The sequence below is a fragment of the Pagrus pagrus genome, assembly GCF_965226575.1.
Source record: "Pagrus pagrus genome assembly, chromosome: 15".
NCBI lineage: Eukaryota > Metazoa > Chordata > Actinopteri > Spariformes > Sparidae > Pagrus > Pagrus pagrus.
The window spans coordinates 14,842,974-14,862,163 of NC_140199.1; the positions used below are offsets into that span (position 1 = coordinate 14,842,974).

Consider the following 19,190-nt stretch of genomic DNA (forward strand, 5'->3'; position numbering starts at 1 on the left):
GGCTTTATACTACTTTTTCACATTTGCAGTCTTACTCTCCAAGACTTGTAAACACACCTTCATGTGACCCTTTAATCAAAACACATTATTGATGAAGTTCATGTGAAGACTGACCTGTTTTCTTTTTTTTCCACAAACAGGAATTTGTCAGGGAACATCTTCTCCACTCTGACCATGGGACTCTTTACACACCTGGTGGCTCTCAGAGTGCTGTAAGGCAAACACATACACGCACACACATGCGCACACACACACACACACACACACACACACACACACACACACACACACACACACCAGTGAGTCACACTGCCCTTGAAGTGGCACACTTAAGCAAATGAAATCATCGTTAATTGTATTAACAACACCTGTGTTTTTCATGTTATGACATGTCAAAATGTCTGCTGTGACAAACGCATATTGGATGAATGAAGTTCAGAGTGGACACTTAAACCCAGAAACACAAGCACAAGCACACAGGATTTAACCGCTTGCTGGTTTTCCCACCAGGCACTTCAGCACTGAGACTTTGTTCTGTGACTGTCAGCTTAAGTGGCTGCTCCTCTGGGCTCGCAGCAACTCCGTGAGGATTGGCAACGACACGGTGTGTGTGTTCCCCACCCACCTCCACGGACTGGAGTTTCGCAACCTGCGTGAACAGCAGCTCAGATGTGGTGAGTACCCACGATAATGGTGTGAGGTTTGCATAGACTGGGTGATGTTTATTAACTCATGAATTGATGTGAATGTAGGCTAAGCAACATGGAGTGAAATTTAAAGAAAGCAGTAAAATAAAACACAGTAAAAGTGTTTAAAAGAATATAAAAAAGATTGACAGTGTTCAATGTGTGATATTTTGTTGTTGGTAAAACTAGCTAGCACTAGCTTGCACATTGGCAAAACAACAATAGCGGTCGTTTACCCTTTTCCTAAAGAGGCCAAGTAGCAAAGCTAAAATCATCACCATTTAGCTAATGTTTAATATATGCAGATATGTGTAGCATGAATCTCAAAACACAGTCTCATATTACTAATACACAATGTGGAGAAAAATAATCAACACACATTAGTTGCCTCAATAACACTGCTGCTGTATTTTGTTGCTAACTTAACCAGCTAGTACTAGCTTGTGCATTAGCTAGACAACAATAGCTGATGGGTTGGCCTTTTAGCTTACAATGAAAAAAGCCAGCTAATGTTTAATATATGCTGATACTTGTAGCATGTAGTTCAAACACAGTGTCATATCACTAATATAGACTAGTAAGAAAGAAAATAACATAACAACACATAACATTTTGTTGCTAATTTAACTACCAGGCACTAGTCACTAGCTAGACAAATACAGCTGCATGGTTAGCCTTTTTACCCATAAATGTTAGATATATGTAGAAACTATCTGGTTGCGATGAAATGTAATGTCATTTGGTGTTTTTTGTTTTTTTGTTCCTGTTCTCACTAACAAAGATTATAGTCATAGTTACATGGTGATGAAGGTCCTCAGCCGTCCAGGTCATGGTAATTCAAAGTGCTATATCCTCGGCAACTGGACTTGTTTCAGTCATAGTATTTTATCTTTTCTGCAACAAACTGAATTTGTAGCATAAAGCATGATATCCTAGTCCCCAAATAATTCTACTGGTAATTAGCACTGCTGTTAATTAGTTCATTAATTGCCTGCACCTGGCATCCCAGGTGTAAACCAGTCCTTGAGAAGAAGGCCGAGTGAAAACCAGCAGGTCTCCGAGCTCTGAAATCTACTGTCTTCCAGACAGTCGGATAGGAAATGCTTAAAAAGTTTACTTTCTTTTAGGAGGCACATTCACAAGAGAGGCTCTCGAATTTTCTTGATTGCTGAAGATAAATAGGTTGCAAAATTACAACTCCTGAGGGGATTAAATTCCTTAAACTACTTTTGAAGAGAGCAAGAGGTAGTGAAATTGATTCTTTTTCTCTGAGAGAATAACACTGTGTGCTGTCTGCTTCTGTTTACTCAAGAGACATTTTGAAATACCACATGATGTGACTCAGTTTCCCTAAAATGTAAGACTTGTTCTACAAAAGAAAACTCCTCAAATGTCCATTTGCATGCAAGAATATCAGTGCATCCCTCGATTTTGTGTCCAAGTGAGGAACATTTAAAATCATCAAGCCTCTAACCGCTATATCCGAGGAGATGTCTCCTTTTTTTAAAAGAGCAAATGTTTCAGGCCTCAAGGCAAGAATGAATGGTTTCTTCAGATGGATATTTTGCTGAGTTCTGACTAAAAGATCTCTACAAGATAAGGCATATCTATGCACTTTAAAAACGCCTCCTGAGACTTCTCATCAGCAAGAAACAGTTAAATTTCACCAACATTGTATTTTCAAGTGGGTAGCACAATGAGAACATGATTAAGTGGATCTATTCTGATAATAGGTTTCCCTCTCTGCTGTTATCTCTCCACCTGCTGTGAACTGTTTGACAAGCCTAATATCAGGTGATAATTTAGTACAAAATTGACAGCGAGAAACGCTCTGGGCAAAAAAATGTCTCATAATACAGTCTTTGCCCTATTATGTACCACCTGTGTTAGGGGCAGCAGTAGGCTTTAAAGCTAGGGGTGTTGCAGAAGTTGCGAGTTGAAATCCTTGGAACAGCTGAACAGAGTGCAACGACTTCTTGGTAGACAACTTGTGGTTGATTTGCAGAGATACGTGAAAGTCAGGAAACTTGTTTATTTGCAGTTGTCCCTATAAAATTTAAAGGTATATAGTTAAACACACTGATCTGAACTATATATTACCTCCACCAAGGAAGTAATAAGCTCAGCATAACATAGCACCTGGGTCCGGTGCTCTAACTCTACTGAGTGCCTGCTTACACGTACTGTGTTGGTTTGCTAATGCCTATGATATCTACCCAACATCTTTTATTAAAGATGTTGTTCACTGTACAGTTAGTAAAGCCCACTGAGGCAATGTGATTGTGATATTGGGCAATATGAATAAGATTGATTTGATTTGATATTGGCGGTTGCCAGGTTTGAAATGCAGGTGGTCTTCATTTCCGCTCCAACAACTACACATAAATAGATGCAGAAACTTAAACACTTGCTTGGAGGCCAGACAATAAGAAGCACAATGCAGTTTAATAGATTGTGATTCATGAGTAAGTTTCTCCAACAACAGCAGCTGTCCTTATGCTCGACTGTGGATATTTATAGCCCCGCGCTCCAGCATGTACTGCAGACCATCATCAATCGGTAATATCTCAATCATCGTTATTAAACGTTGGATGTATGATCAGTGAATGATATATAGAGCTTACACTGAAACAAACTTTACTAAACACTGTGTAGACCCCAAAATGATATCACAATCCATGAAACTGGCAAACAAGCTGAACAAACAATGTTTTACTCTAATGTTATGTGTCTCACTTTATATTTTTGATGCCACTTCATCATTTTACCTGCAGCTATCTCTAGAAAAACATGTGTACGCTGGTCTGAAGTATGCATGAGGTACGCACATTCACACCACAGTACTTCCTTTATAAATACCAGTTGATGTGTTTTTGTGCATACACATTATACATCTGGCCGTAGGTGGAAGGAAGAAAGAAAGAAAGAAAGAAAGAAAGAAAGAAAGAAAGAAAAAAGAAAGAAAGAAAGAAAGAAAGAGAAAGAAAGAAAGAAATGCCAGTGACGATGTACGCCTAAACCTTTTCAGACTAAATGACTGTGAAGACTAAAAGATGGACATTGAGACGGACATTGTTGAAGTGTAATTTCTATCAGCAGTTTGTGCATCAAACAGGGTTTTTAAACAGAACAAAATGGCCTCTTTACTGACTGGAAGCTGTTAGCTACAGTGAAGAGAAATCCAGGAGTCTTTACTTTCTTTTTTTTCTGAAAGACTGGTTACAGACAGGCAATCTCCCCCTGCCTCGCTCCCCGTCTCCCCTCCGTTGCGCTATCTCGGTGCTCCGTGCTGCGGTCCACAGGGGAATTGTATCTCATATGTGATAGAATCATCCTCCTCTTCTCCTTACATCTGGATCACGCAGGGGATATTGCTCTGGAATGAGAAAATCACTGGTTAGTAGTAGGGTATGGCTATGTGTGTGCCTGTGTGTGTGTGTGTGTGTGTGTGTATATGTGTGAAGTGAGGACATCTTATATGAAGATGCACTTCATGCATGATGTGACACAGTTTTCAGACAACTAATGAGGATAAATGTGTCGCAGCCTGCACCATGTACATGTCCCCCCCACCCACAGTTGGTGTTTTTGTATACACAGACAGCGCCATCCTGAGACGTCTGGAGTTATTCTATGTAATCCTAATTGTATGTGTTTTTCATTTGCACAGAACAATCCAAAGCAATTACAGGGTAATTCTGCACAGTGCACAGACAAAGAGCCATGAGTGGTATCCAGTGGCAGGACGTGGAGCGCTCCTTTCCAGCCCTGAAGCATCCATTATGGGATTACAATGATAACGTTCTGGGCTCCCCGCTCTCGCCATGCTTGGATCCATCCGCCTCTCAGCAGCACAACTCCATCTTACAATACCTTATTCATTCGCTTGGCAACAAGCAATTTTCAATTGGATGCAGTGTGGTGCTCTAACAACCAAATTCTTTAATGTTGCTTGATGGTTTGTTATTTTCATATGGCCTGACTTTTGTAAGAGAATGTCGTGCAGCCGTGAACACACCGGTCGGGACCTTGTTAGGGGTGTGCGGATGGAAATATTGCCCAGCACCTGATGCTAGGTTCTTGTTATCAAGAAAAATGATGGGATGGGATGAACATATCCCTGTTTTCCACACTCACACACCATCTAAAATATTAATATTTCCCCACTGAGATTTTCCCCCATTGTTTTTACGGAGACATGTCATAGAAGATGCATCTGTTTCTTCCTCCAGCAGCTCCAGCGTGATGGCTAGCAGATGTCTGCACCACACATTCCAGCAATGAGCCCTTGTCCCTGTGCTGATACAGGTCGGGTACTGCCTGCAAATGAGGGGGAACGAAGGAGTGTGTGTAGCTTCCTGCCAGGATCAGGTGCTTCCTGTGTGGAGGTCAGGGCAGGCGTCTGTCGGACTCATCTAGCTTCAGCCTTCTGGTTCTTTAACACTGCTGAGATGAGAGCCACTGCACAGTCCAGAGCTAACATGCCATGTTGTGCGCTGCAGGACTAGCCTCTGCTTTCTATAACAGTATTTACTGAATGATGACACAGCAGTGCAATCGCACTTTCTGGGCATCATGTCATTAAATTAAGTTTCACGTGCAAGCCCATGTCTTTTAGCCTGTGGCATGCCTCTAATAATTTAATGACATAAAAGTATCATGAAATATAACTCAACACATTCTGTCATATGGGTCTTTGAAGTTCAGTCACACACCTCTTTTAAAATGAGTTGCTTTGAGAAAAGGATAATGAAGTGACTATTGAACCAGACGTACGGGCGTCCGTCTGAGAATGAGAATGTCTGCTCATTTTATTCTCAAAACATTTGTGGTAGGGATAAAATTCAAAATTGAAAAAGTCTCTTTTTGAATAAACAAAGAATATATCCATCAGGTATAGCTTTGTCCATAACAGACAGCAGTTGTACAATAAAGGTCTTTATTGTTAGAAGACTTCAAAATCATAGCACTTACCATAATAACTGTGTAATGCTAACAGATGCAGAGAAATATGGTACCAGTGTGTGAATAATTATAGATTCATAGTATTAGTTTTATGAATTAATTGATGGATTAGAATTGGACTGGTCGGATCGCACACACTTGTGTCCTGCTCAGACAGCCGGTCAATTGAAGAAACAGCTGGCCAATCAAAGCTCCTGTTGTCTCTCTGTGGGTTGGACATTCAATTTGAGGTGACACACTGTGTACACATCATGTTAAAACGTCAAAGAGACTAAACATTGAAGCAGGAAATACATTTATTCTGAGATGGAGTATGATAGGCATACTAATAAGTAAATCAAATAAATAAATAAATGAATACATTTTAAAGTAAAACATTTTTATTTTTAAATTGTATTTATTCCTGTCATGAAAAAACGACTGTTGCGATGAGAAATGTGTCTTGTGCTGACAAATATTTGGTGAATGATTGCCATCAGGGCTATCCATGGTAACAAATACACTGCATTCCCTGTGGCGGCTTCACAATAAAAGCCTCTGTTTGGCCAGTTGAACACGTTTAATTTGAAACAGATGCAGAAGGATCTGATAAATCATTCGTATAAGCAGTAACTTCATATAGCTCTGACATTTTTTGTGACATCTGACGGATTGAATAGTAAGCAGTGCTGCTGTTTTTTATGAGATAAAAAACATGCTGGATTACACAACGCATGAATAGGTTGCTTGCCAATGACTCCTAAGATGACATATAGTATATCAGTGTTCCAAAAACAACATGATTGTTGCAGCGTGTGGTCGCAGTTTGGTTTGGTTTACACACTCAAACTACTTTGTAAGGTTGAGGAAAACATTGTGGTTTGGATTAAAATCACAGCGTTACTTCTGTAACTTTAGTTTCAAAGGTTCCTTCGTTAAGTAAATAACTTATGTTGCATAATGTACGTGACGTAACTTAACTACGTTAGTAAGTTAGAAGAACTCACCGTTGACTTCTGGTTTCACACTGGACACAAACAGCAGCCTCCTGAATAAAAGTCCCATGCTTGTTTAACAAGACCATAGACCTTACCTCCTTCTTTGCAGTTGTAAAAATTACTTTGGCCACTAGGGGTTGCTGCTTAACAACAAACGTAAATGCGGTATGGATGGTTAAAAGCTGTATTCATAGTTGACCTATATTTTTCTGTAGAGGCCCGGCTGGGATTGCATGGATCTTTTTCCTGTAGATCCTTAAATCCGTAAATGTTTGTGAAGGCAGTCTGAATCCAGTGCAACAATGGCCAGTGCAAATCTGGACAATATAAAAGTCACACACTACAGACCGCTAGCGCCAGAAATAAGTTAGCTGTATCCTAACAAAGCCCTTTAAGGGTGCAACAATTTTTCTTCCACACACTGAGCCACACTGCTTATATACACACTCTTAATTACACTCACATACAGACGCCCCCATCATCATGCCTCTGTCCCTGTCTCTCATACTGTACACACACACACACACACACACCCACACACACAACCAATAATTGCATTTTGCTCTGGCAGTGTCCAACGGGCGAAGGCAAGCAGCCACACTCTGATCCTTGGCTCAAAGCGTTGTTTCAACAGTATCAGCATCAGCCAAGTCAACAGTCAATGGCCCCCATGCTGTTTCTGTTGTGTGTCAGCCGCAGGAGATAACAAAGCCTCAGCCACTGTTGCTGGGGACGATCATAGAGTCTTAACGCTCTAACAGGGTCAGCTCGAGTAATTACACAGAGATGTCATCATGGAAATCCCAATATTAGTGACAGATTTTTAATGTTGCTCTCGAACACATGGCACTTTTGATTATGCACCTATGATTATGAATTACTTATCTAGAAAATTGAGGTCAAAGCTCTGCATGTGTTAATAGCCGTGGTTGTTTAGCGGGCTATGTATTACCATAAGCAGTTTTCGCTGCACGAGGGAAATGTTAAGTTGAGGGCTGCAGACATTTAGCCACATCACCTGACATGGATCTTTAAATGTTTTTCTTTCCAATGCATGGAGCAGTAAAGGACTTTATGACCCATGTATCGGATTGCCTGTCAGCAGCAACATCCACAATTGATTGGAATACAAGCGAAGGCAAATCGCTTGTTTACGCTGCTCTTTGGAGCATGTCCAAGGAAATGTCTTGTAGGAACGAACTCGCTCTGAAGGAATTCCCAAGTTGGAACAGTGAGCTGGCACGACCCTGTTGTAATCCTGGATTCACGGCCGGTTCATGCTCGCCAAAGAAAGCAACACCGATACATCTCCGCGGGTATCTGGAGTATGATATGATCAATCAGGTCCTGAGGTGTTTCTCACTAAAAATCAAACCCCCTCTCATATTCAGGCACTGGACTAAACACTCCCCTGTCTTCTAATCTCATCCTTATCGCAGCCTTATTCTCTGGCAAAAAGGCTTGAGGACTTATCCAGCTGCTAGGTAAGTAATCCTATCACTGTTGTTGCAGCAAGCCACCATTGTGAACATGTAAGGAGTCAAGGAGAGTCCAGGGGAGCGCTCAAGGCTGTTCTCCTTTATCAGCTGCTGTTCATCTCACGCAGCAACAGCAACAACATGTAGGAAGACGGGAGAGGAGGGTGACCTTGACAGAATGTGTTTATGTGTGTGTGTGTGTGTGTGTTGACAGTATTTTAAGGGCATGCATGTTTGTTGATATGAGTCTGATTTTGATTCATGAGTTTGATTCTGCATTCGAAGATGTTAACACTGCTAACATGACAGATAAGATCCTGAGCACAGGACATGGATCCCCTCACTGCTCCATCCTTCCTCCATCTTTTCCTCTCAAGGATGGAAGAATGACCTCTCCTTCTCTCCCTCCTCTGGAAGGGGGAAGGGAGGGTTTACAAGCTGACCTCCCCCTTTTATTCTCTCCTCATCTTCCAGATGGACCCCTGGAGATGCCCCTCTTCCAGCTCATCCCATCCCAGAGGCAACTGGTTTTCCGCGGGGACCGTCTCCCGCTGCAGTGCACTGCCTCCTACCTGGACCAGTCGGTGGAGCTGCGGTGGCGTCACAACGGCCACGTCGTGAGCACGCAGGAGGACCGGGGCGTCTACGTGGAGGACACCCTGCTGCACGACTGCTGCCTCCTGACCAGGTACACGTAGAGGAGAGTGGAGGGAGGGAGATGGCGGGGGGGAATGTGAGCTGAGAGCTGATTAGCTGCTGACTGGCCTGTTGCACTGACACACACACACACACACACACACAGTCCATCCAGGCAGATAACGTAAAAACACACGCAAATACGCTGCTGCATAAACATAAACAGTGCAAAACTTACATGTTCACTGACGCACAAACGCCCCTCTCGCCGTCTCTCCCTCACCCATAGGAGCTGTGATTTACCTTTTGTTATTGGTGCCCTTGATAAGGATCTGAAAGGACAGGACAGAATTGGCTTGGCAGCGTGCCAACACCTCATAGCAATCTGCGGCTCGTCTCTAGAGGTTGGCCGTCCGGCCGATCCCTCAACGCTGGTGGAGCGCTAGCTGATCACACGCTAAGAGGAACAGATGCTGAATCATAATTGCGGTGATAAAGTAGACTGGCAACACTGGCTTCGCACATTTTTCTGCTAGAAGACGTTGCCGCAAGCCTCCATCCTCTTCCTGTCTTTGTTTTCGCGGTGGTCTGCGGCGCGTACGGGTGTGTGTATGTGTGTGTGTGTGTGTGTGTGTGTGTGTGTGTCTGTGTGTGTTATAGTAAATGTGTTTGACGTAATGCCGTGGCAACACGGCTCAGATGCAGGAGCACATTGCTGTTGATTACTTTAACTGCTGCCTGTTCTGACTCGGCCTCTCTAACATAAATATTGATGGAGTGCCGACAGAAATATGTATCCCTGTGTCAACAGGGCCGCGACGCCTCTTGTTGTGCGGCTTATTTGGCAGCGAGAATGCCAGCTGCTTTTCCGCTCCATATATATAAGGTGTACCGTTCCCCTGACTGCACAAAAACGCAGCAAATAGTCAATATTTTATCTTTTCATTATGTACCAGCTCACTGTTTGACATTCTCAGTGATCCCTGTGGTGAATGCACTGTCTTCAATAACCGGATTATAGATTAGAGGAAGAACTTTTAGTGTCTTTGTCTCTCAGTCGTGATGATTCTTGGCAGTTCATTTTTATTGAGGTATTCATCAACAGGGGTCGAGGCAATACTTTCAATACTCAGTGTCCTTCACTACTCATTGCTTACCATTATAGCAGTGATAGGAACTGAAACACTATACTTAAAGGTCCATTTGTAAGAAAGTTGACTTTTGAGTGTCATTCCCAACTTTAAGGTACTTGTAATTTACTTGAATAGAGTTTTTGCCTCTTTACACTTCTACTGTGCTACATCTCAAAGATAAATTGTATTATACTGTTCACAAAATTTAATTTGACAGCTATATTTGATCAAGATTTTATGTACATGACACAATCAAATACTGAAGCTTTTAGATGGCCGACGACCCGACAAACAATCCCAAAACATCAGTATTTGATGAGTACGGAAACCTGAAGCATCAGTATTACTGTTTTACCAACAATAGCTTTAACTAATAAAGCTCGACGGCTTTTTCAAGTCATTCCTGTGAAGCATATTAACCCGATAAAAATCTTGTATTGTTCAATCCCATATACCAACAAAGAGCTAAAAGAAGAGTAAATATTGGACACAATGCAAAATGAATGATAATGTTGCTCCATGTCTGATAGATGTGTAAATAAGCCACTATTTTCTGACTTTGGCACCCTAGTAGTTTTGGCAAAAGGTGAAATCAACACTTTCCAAAACTATGTCATATTAATCATTTAAATGATGATATAATCACATAAGAGGCAATTAATTATCCACTGTAAGGCGTCATTGTGAGAAGAACTCAGTATGCAACTGACCCTTTATGCTGTCTGTGTACTGACGATGTCTATCAGTCTTCTGCCTCTCAGTCCCATCAGCATAAACTGTTCTGCTCCCCATCTCCCCCGACTCAAAAACAAGTCTGCCATAATTTCAACTCTACTTTTCCAGCTCAGTGTCCCAGTGGAACATAATGAATTTCTCATTGCTCCCATTCTGATTAGGGCCCCGCTTGAAATTACCCACTGCTCTCCCTCTTGTGTACACAAATAATGCAATTTTCTCCCCCAAGTGAAACCCATTCAGGTCATGTTGCTCTTGGCACATAAAATGTCTCCCTCCTGTAGAGAACCTGCACAGAGCGCACATCATTTCCATAGCTGATGAGTGTGTAACAGAGCTGCGTCCAACAAAAACAATCTGCTGTGTCTGGACTGAACTTCACCCTTCGCCCTGAGCTCTATCTTAAATTGCCGTGTTGAGAGAGACGTGTGGGGGAAATTAAAGTCCTGTGACTTCACTGGTCTAGCACTCGTTAAGTCACACAAAAAACGTAACTAATGTTGTGGCCTTTGACATGCCAGACGCTGTCAATGCTCGTTTAGAAACGGCGGACAATATATTAGTCATTACAGCCCGTGGTGATGTCGTTCACCTTGGATAAATGTGCTGTGAGTCAGTCAGCCTCGCCCTGCATGCCCCATCAGAGGGGAAAGACTGAATACACAGGATTTAGCGCGTGGCTTAAAGCCCTCGTCTGGATTTGTCGCACAGTGTTGAAGCAATGTGAGCGGAGATGCCAAAGCCTCAGTGAAGTGACCTCTTTGAAGGTGAACCCAAAATGTTTTTGTGGCTATTTTCTCGGCTCATCCTGCCTAAGGCTGCATCAGGCAAACAGCCAGTAAAGACATCAAAAACATGACATGATCTTTTGCTTACTGAAACAGGCAGAACATCATGAAATATGTTTTGTAATTTTTGTTTTGTATTGTAGTTTTGTTCCTTTCTTCTCCCTCCCACTTTCACACTGTGCTGTGTCATTATAGCCTCTTATTCGCTGGCACAGGTGGGCCGATAAGCTGATCCGTTTACATAGCTCACAGTGAGAAGCAGCAAAAAACCCCGGCCCCATGAGGCCTGATGATTCTGCGATGTGGGCCAGACTCCTGCTGAGTAATGGTGTCAAGCCAAACTCGCAGTATTAGCTATGCTAGCGGCAGCAGTGGGACCAGCCTGTGATTCATGTTTCATTAATCAAACATTTTGGAGCCCTGTAGCTAGCTACGGCAGACACTTTGGATGTATCTTTCTTAATCCTCTCCATTTTTAATCAGGCTAATCTTGCACAAAAATGAAGAACCTGGTTTGGAAGTATTACTGAAGGCAAAGGAAAAGGGAAAGTGTCTCTCCCTGCCTCTTCCTCTGTGTCTCTGCGGGTGATCACTCGCTTTTTGTTTTTTTATTTACAACTCTCTGCTTCCGCTCACAAACATTAATTTCTTTAAATTCTCCCCACATCTCTTTCCTCTGTTATTGCATTCTACTGTGTTGTCTATAAACGCCTGCCTCTGATGCACTTTGTGTTGTTTTTCTCCATTTTCTGTCAAGAACTTGGTCTGTTTGCAAACTTCAGTTGCTAAGGAGACCAAATTTGATCATGTCCACACGTTTACAATTGTACCTCAGGGATCGTCTATTTACCGCCTGCCAGTTTTAGTCAATAAAGAAAAACAAAAGCTCTTAGTTACATTGGATGAAGTTCAACAAGGATCAAGTCAAGTGTTAATTATTAACGGCCTACATGATGTATTGTGTAGAGGAATGGATGGAGTGGGTTAAGACAAGAAGCTAATATGATATGGACGCTGCTCCAGTGGGAATAGTATATCCATTATGTCTAAGTGAATTATGGCCCTGTGTGTCTGTAAATATTGAACATGCACTTGTTCACCTGCATGCACAGTCGGTTCAAAAAGTCTGAGAGCACTGTCAAAACGGTTGTATTTTTCATTTGTTTCAGATGTAATACTATCTTTTTCATTACTAATGATAATATCAGCTCAACAAATAAAGTTAAAGTGAATTTCAGAATGTGTCTGGAAGACTGGGAAACCAGGAGGAAGGGGTTTAAAGAGACAGGAGCATTTCAGACAGAGGGGGAATACAGTGCTGTAGCGCTGGACAGTATGAGAAAACTGATGTGTTTGTGGACATTTTCCAAAGATCAGTAGTTCAGCTAATATCATTTTAATAAAAAAAAATGGCATTCTATTGTTTGCATGAACAAAAAAGGTCTATTGCTCCTGTTGGCGTCTGAACATTTAAGAAAACAGGTTCAAAAATTCACTTCACAGGCTGTGACGAAACACAAATTCATAAACTGTGATCAGCAAGCTCGCTTTGGAACATTTGTTGGGTAGAGGGGACAGATTGAAAGTTTACAGTCTCGTAAGCAACATTATGTAAACAAATTGTTAAATATCAGCGCGCAAGCATAAATGTTCCTAATGAGTCCTCGGGGAACTGCTCCACAATGGTGCAGTGTTACTGTGGATGTAGGTCAGTGCTTTGTGCATGGCTTATGTGTGCCCCTGCCCCACTGCTGCTCACATACTGGGACGATTTCTTCATATGTTTATTATGCGAGGACGACTTTTTTTCTTTCTGAAAAGCGGACCGGCCATTGGATGGTTTCCCCTGCTCGCCTTGTTTTGACTGGATGCAGCAGTTCATCGGGGACGTTTGTGATCAGGCTGCAGCAGAAATACGCCTTCGGTGGTGAAGTTTTCTTTAGTGAGGCAGGCGGAGGGAGACGGGGAGGGAGGGAGTAGAAGAGGTGGGCGGTTGGGTGTGTATGTGTGTTGGGGTGGCGGTGGGGATGGGGGGGGTGTTTCCCTGTGTATTTCCCAGCATTCAGACAGTTGGCTCATGTTCAGCGATGATGTAACTGTCCCCTCTGCAGACTATTCATGGTGACAGAGGACAAGTGCAGCATGCTCTGTCTCACATACCTGCATGCGTGTTATCACACAGTTGCAAGCACACATGCCGGCCACCACCATCACCATCATCACCATCATTACCCACAACAATTCAAACTAATTTGTTTTCTTTAATGTACAATACAAGGATACCTATTGTTCCAGTCAGAAGCAATTATGTGAACATTCCCCTAAAACATTAAGAGACAGATAAGGTTTAATGACAATTCAGAAACTGCTTTTTAATACACAATGTTCTGCTCAAAGTTTGCACTATTAATATGCCATTGACAATGATTCTTATACCACTCTACACACCTGGGGACCTTTGGTGACTTCAGACTACGTCAGCAAACGTGCGGTTAATTGTTAATTGCCTACATTCAGTCTTTTCTTGCTTGGGGCTGTGCGATGAATTATTTATCGGCGGCGCTATCGAATTTGCACTATAAACAAGGCTATGTGTGGATATGTGGCATTTGAAAATCTATCTCAAGTATCGTATACCTACTACAAACACTCAACGTGATTCAAAAGTAAGACGCTGACAATAACAACTGCGGTTCTTTTAAGTTGAGAAGAGATTATATAAAAAGATATATAAAACACTGACAAGTCCAGACTGAAGGCAGGCAGAAGCAGAAATAGACAACGTTCGACTGTGGAAAACTTTTTTGATGGACAGAAAAATTATAGAGAGAATAGCAAAAAGAACAACAAACAAGAAAACTACAGTACACAGCTCGTGTCCTGACAAACCAGTAACACAGACAGATTCTCAAGTAAATGTCTACAAAAAGAAGCATCTTTAATGACAAGAGATTCTAGCCATGAGTCCTGCGCATACCAGCTCCAGTTTTTGGTGTCCCTTAACAATACTAACAGCACTGACAGGAGTGAGCAGCACTGGAAGAACATTATTGTCGCCCAGGGGGTCTCTCCTCAGTTGTCTCTCAATATCTGCCTCTGCTTTCTCATATTCACCAGTGTCTGCTACCCCGACAAGGCTGTTTGATAATGAAACAATGCATTTTTAATAGGCTAGGCGATAGGCTATACAAATACAAACTGAAAAACCAGTTCATTTAAAGGTAACCTGTGGAGTTTCTGACTTATGGTAGTGCTGTGGAGCAGTTTCTCTCTGAGTGAGTGCACATCCTTGTGGTGACCGGTGATGCTATACACAATCCTGCCAATGGTTTCACACTATTAAGGGACAAGTTATAGTCATTATCTGCTCATCCCAATGCAGATGGAAAGTCATGTGAAATTTTGTAGCCCACAAAACATTTATGGAGTAGAGTAGATGGTGACTTAAAAAAATTAAGAAAAAGAAAACATAAAATGGCTTCTTACAGCTCGCCCCGCAAAATCCAAGTCCCCAGATGCCCCAAGATCCCAAATCGCTTTGGAAAGTCATCATTGACACCCTTTTTAAAAGCCGAAATCTTCACTGTAGCTGCTAGGCTAAATGCGTCACTGTGCACAAGCTCAAATGTTTTGTGGACTGATTTACGGGTGGTGCTTCACACATTTATTTGGAGGAATTGAAATCCATTCAAAAGATTTGGTGAGTAACCCTGAATGTAAAACTTCTGTCTGTTTACAAGGAAAACTCACAGGGCGCCTCTAAATAAATACATTGTGCTTGACATGAGCAACATGAATTTATCCATGTGATCACAATGCATAGAAGGTTGCACTGCGATATTGGACCAGATGAACTGAAGATTGGGAGAAACAGCAGCCAGATAAAAGAAATCAGAGGATTTCGTACGTCAACATTTCTCAGCGGGCCTATTGCCATTCTTGGTGTTGTTATAGCTCTCTCTAACACACACGTACAGCCTATGCCAACATTTTTTTGTGAAAACGGATTTCCCCGAGTAATCCTGTGCAAATTATCCCCTCTTTTTTAATCTTGCGGAGTCTATCAGAGGCCTTGAATGTTGTTCTGTATTGCTAAATCAATAAGCACTCCTCCACTTCCTCCTTCCATACCTCCCTATATGCTGTCTATATTATCTGTTTAGGTTAGGTTTTGGGCAAGCGTATGTCCCCGATGTGGTTTGTTATATAACTGTTGCACTGCTGATAGCTGGACTCCAATTTAAAGCCCATTTACACTTTAAACGTGTGTCCTGTGGAGGAGGGAGGATGTTGTTTTAAAGAGGAAGGCGCAGAGAGAGACCAGGAGAAAGAGAGAGAGGTTGAAAGAGTATGTGAGACAGAACAAACAAGTGAAGGAGAGGTAAGGGTTGGGCTTTCACTGTAGAATTTTATCTTCTCATCTTCTTTTATCCATCTAAATGTTTGAGGACATTTGATACGCAGAAATCATTCCAGTGATTTATTCCTACAGTACGATTCTTACAATGTGTCAAAAGTTTGTAGAAATCTGTGTCAATGATGTTAATTTAAAACATTCTTGTCCAAACTATTACATGATCGGTGCAAAGCTCATACACAAGCTAAAAATGCCCAGAAGAGCTTTTTGGACAACTGAAAATGTACTTACACACATGCAAAAACCCCTCATATGTATTCACAGACAGTCTCTCTCTCTCTCACACACACACACACACACACACACACTCTCTCGCGCGCTTGTTCTCTCGCCCCCGAATGTCATCATCTCAGTCAAGCGTTCAAATCTGATTTAGGGCCTTTTAGAAAAGCAATCAGAAAAGAGAGCTTTAGTGGAACACAGAAGATGAAATCAGGACTTATTTTATTCATTTTCATAACTCGCCCGTAGAAAGTCATTGGAGCAAAGTCATGGGTCCGTTCAGTACAGGAGATGTTAACAGCATTCTCTGATTTCTGCTGGTCGTCACTTACAAGACAAACAGCAGTGGAGACGAGTTCACGCCGCAGCACGGTGGGATTTCATTTTGAATTACTTTTAGGTAGACGCACATTATCTCGCCAGTTGATCCAATACACTAGAGCTTATATGACTGAATGACTTCATGGAGGGTCGTATTTATTTTCATTTGTTGTTTATATTAAACAATTGTCAGACAATTTACCCTTAATTCTGTCTTATAACACATTAATGCTTTTTTAATTGGTTGTTGTATTTCTGGAACCTTATATTTATATTTAGCAGTGTATTATTTACAACATAATCCAGGATCTCGTGGTTACTCTACCCAGTAGTTATTCTTCTCAATCTAAATAAGGCTTGAGATATATTTGCGTTCTACCCATGTTGTGTTCACATGCATCCACTTGCGTAATTGCTCACATCCATAGAACTCGATGTAAAACACTTACCATATTATTTTGTGGAAAATTGTTCTCAGCGGACCGTTGACTGATAAAGTTTCTTCGTCAACTCAGGCGCCTGATGACTGGTGGGAAAACACATCACTGGCACTGTCCCCACTGCGTTTTTTCAATATTATCCATCGTGCACAGACGTCAACAGTCTTGGACTTGTTTCAGTTTATTTTTCCACAATCGCTTCTAAAATGGTCTACTGATCTGTCACCAGCTATTCTGACAAGCGTGCTTTGTCACTGTGCAGCGGCGATGACAGCCCATACATGAATTTGTAACTTGTCTTAAAATTGTCTGTGTTTTCTGCCGATGTGCCGGCCGACCCCTGACCCTATCACACCCCCATACAGCCCCTACACGTTACGTTCATACAAGCAACTGAGGATGTGCACGACCAACACTCCAAACAGACACAGGATACGCTTGGCAGTCATCATGCACATGAAAGTGCATAGTTAAAAGCAAATACTGTATATCTGTCAGCCCTGTAAGATCCATAAAGTTACACTGCAATGTTGGCACCAGTGTATTATCTTTTTTTGCCATGTTAGCAGCACAGTTTGCCCGCCATAAGGTTTGATTTGGCTTGCCAGATGATTTTTGCAAATAAAATATATACTGTAAACAATTTTAAAAAAAAATAAACTACAATATGAATCACTATAAAGGCTGTCTTATTTTTTGTTAAGTAAAATGTCCTTTGATAATGCAGGATCCCCAATTATTAATTGTTTTTCATAATCTGAGCACTTTATGCAGGAAGCCAGTTAAATTAAGGGAACTTGGGACCCTAGTACTCAAAAGCCCTGAGAGACAAGTGAAAATGCTTTTTTAGATAACTTAGAAAGATTATCCAGGCAAAACATTTTTTAAATCAACACCAGAGAACAAATGTATTAAGGTCAGACACTTTTTAAAAAAAAAAATTCTCCTCTCAGGGCTTCTGTATTGTACCATTCTGCATCTTGACAATCCAAAACAATATGTGCTTGCTTTTGGCCCATTGTCCACCAGTAAGTGCCGCTTTTGGCCCTCAAAGGGAAAAGGTTTTGGCACCTCTGGTCCAAAGTCAAATATCTCAACAACTATTGAGTAGATTGCCACATTTTGTACAGATAGTCTTGGTCCTCAGAGGATGAATCCTACTGACCTTGGCGATCTCCCCTCCATGTTTGTTTTCATCTAGCACAATCATGAGGTCGACATTTGAGGCTCGTAGTGAAATATCTCGGTGACTGGTCATGAAATTTTGCTTAGACATGTTCCCCTTAGAATGAATTGTAGTAATTTTTAATTTCGAGCCATCACCAGTTTAAATGTTAATCTGACTAATATTGTGGTGTTGGACCGAATACCTGCATAACTAATGACATTCCCATCAGCACCAGCTCTACTTGTGTTGTGTGTTAATAAGCATGTTAACAGCATTATTAGCATGTGAGCATGCTCATACCATGTCTGTAGGCTCACTGGTTTTCTCACTGTTAGCTTTACAAGTGCATACAACAGGGCATCAAAATAATGCAATTTGCTATCTGAAACATCAACTGTGAAGGTCATGTTAATGTGTCAGTCAGAATCAAAGAGCAAAATCCTCTGTCTAAGGGCACTGTTTGGGACTGATGATCAAAATTCATAGGCCACAGGGAAAAATCCACTGCGGAGGAGGAAAGGCTGCCAATTTTTGCAGCCAGTAGACCAGAATGCAATGCAGCCACAAGTAACATTGTGTTTTGAGTCTGTCTCTTTTACCTCACGCTGGCTGTTTCTAACAATCACCGCTCCTCTCTCCACCCTTGATGTGCAACCCGAGGTTGAATAGGTAACACTTCAACTGGGCCCTTCTCTGCGAGTTCTTCCTGTGTTGATGTGGGTTAGCCGCTCCGGTTCTCCTCCATATTCCAAACACATGCGGGTCAAGTGAATTGAAAATTGCCTGTAGGTGTGAGTGTGTTTCTGTTAATGTGTTAGTCTGTGATAGGCCACAGTGTTTCACTGCCGTTCACCCAGTGCATGCTGGAGCAGGCTCAGGCCTAAAAAAATTGTACTAGCAGTGTACACTAGAGTGTATTGAGACAGAAAAGGGAGAAGAGAGAGAAGCAGACAAAATAAAGGCATTTAATGTTTCCGAATAAATATTTCTCTCACACCCGCTGAGAATCATTCTGTGGGATTACAGCTTCTCCACATCAGAGCCGCTCAGCCGCTAATCATCTTTACTCTGAAAGATTTCAGTTTCTTGTCCAGCCTGTCACTTCTCATTTTTAAAGTCAACTGTCATACATCCCCGTCTGTGGAGCATTGTTCCCTAAGTCGCATTTAAAAACTTTATACAGTGTTGTGTGCGTACATTGTGACTTGTATTATGAACACACGC

General features: G+C 41.8%; 1 protein-coding gene across 1 annotated transcript in view; it reads left to right on the top strand.

Annotated features, from left to right (window-relative positions):
* Positions 1-19,190, top strand: part of adgra1b (adhesion G protein-coupled receptor A1b) — a 173,498-nt gene that overhangs the window by 33,011 nt on the left and 121,297 nt on the right. The window contains exons 5-7 of the mRNA XM_084376205.1: positions 141-212; positions 511-674; positions 8,581-8,794. Coding sequence (XP_084232331.1) covers positions 141-212; positions 511-674; positions 8,581-8,794 — 450 coding nt within the window. The remainder of the gene's footprint in view (positions 1-140; positions 213-510; positions 675-8,580; positions 8,795-19,190) is intronic.